General features: G+C 31.8%; 1 protein-coding gene across 1 annotated transcript in view; it reads left to right on the top strand.

Annotated features, from left to right (window-relative positions):
• Nucleotides 1–1,282, top strand: part of STAG2 (stromal antigen 2) — a 142,758-nt gene that overhangs the window by 94,242 nt on the left and 47,234 nt on the right. The window contains exon 12 of the mRNA XM_037727480.1: nt 845–952. Coding sequence (XP_037583408.1) covers nt 845–952 — 108 coding nt within the window. The remainder of the gene's footprint in view (nt 1–844; nt 953–1,282) is intronic.

Here is a 1,282-nt window from a genome sequence, read left to right on the forward strand (position 1 = left end):
TTTTTTGTAGAATTGAGGTTTCATGTTGCCCAGGCTAGTCTTGAACTCCTGGGCTCAGGCGATCCACTCACCTCAGCCTCCCAAAGTGCTGGGATTACAGGTGTGAGCCACCACTCAGCCTGAAAGAGCTGCCAGGGGCCAGGACCCTGAATGCAGTTGCAAGGGAAGAATACAACAGCGTTTACCCTGGGTTACTGTGGTTAATGGGCCTTAATAATGATTATGATTTATCGAAAATATTTTGTTAGGCTTATTTTGTTTTTTAAAAATAAGAAAAAATGAGCATTACGTTTTAGTAATATATATATTTTTTCGATGATTGCAATTAAAAATCTTTGGCACTTAGATTTTAGTTATTTGGAAAAACCACTTGTATTGCCTTATATGGTGTTCAGTACATCGTGGATGAAGTATTCTTGATTAAAGTGATATAAATGGGACATTAGTACATTTTGATGTAATGTTGTAACTCAATGTTACTATGAAATATGAGCAAAATATTATCTGCGATTTTTAACTCTAAGCTCTTAGCTTGCTGCCCCTTTAGTTCCTATATTAGTTTTTATTATTTTGTCTTCTTCTTCTGTTAGCATCCATGTGACATAAATCTTAAACGTTCATTTGTTTACCTTCTGTATTCACTTTTAATTTTACCTGTCATTTATCTTTAATAGATTTTGGTGGATGATAAATAAGATTGGTTTGGTTTTTTTTTTTTTTCTTCCTTTAACACAAATTAGTGAAACTTTACAACTTTTTAAAAATATGAACATGAATTTTTGTACTGTTAATATGCTTTGAATTATGACATTACTAAAAGCATCTGTTACTGCTTATTTCTTAGGAGTAGTGAAGAAGTCCTTACTGCAGAAGATTGTGAAAATGTCTATCATCTAGTTTATTCAGCTCACCGGCCAGTAGCAGTAGCAGCTGGAGAATTTCTCTACAAAAAGTAAATCTATATTTCCGCTACTCATTTTCTAAGGCATGCTTTCATAGCAGTTATTTGTTTTGTTACACTGGAGATTAATATTATATTTAACTTAATTAAAAAATTACTACTATTTCCTTTAAAAGTTTAGATTTCTCCTAAGTTCTTTGATTTATTTAAGTTAGATCTTTAAAGAGAAATGGACCCATGTCTTTCAGTGAACATGTTTGGAAAGATACCTAACTATATTATAATATTAAGACTGACCTCTTCCTAATTGTTTACCCTTCTAATACCTGCTTCATCTTCTAAATATTGCTTATGCTATATTTGTTGTTGGTTTTTTTTTTT

Source organism: Cebus imitator, unplaced genomic scaffold, assembly GCF_001604975.1.
Source record: "Cebus imitator isolate Cc_AM_T3 unplaced genomic scaffold, Cebus_imitator-1.0 Scaffold232, whole genome shotgun sequence".
NCBI lineage: Eukaryota > Metazoa > Chordata > Mammalia > Primates > Cebidae > Cebus > Cebus imitator.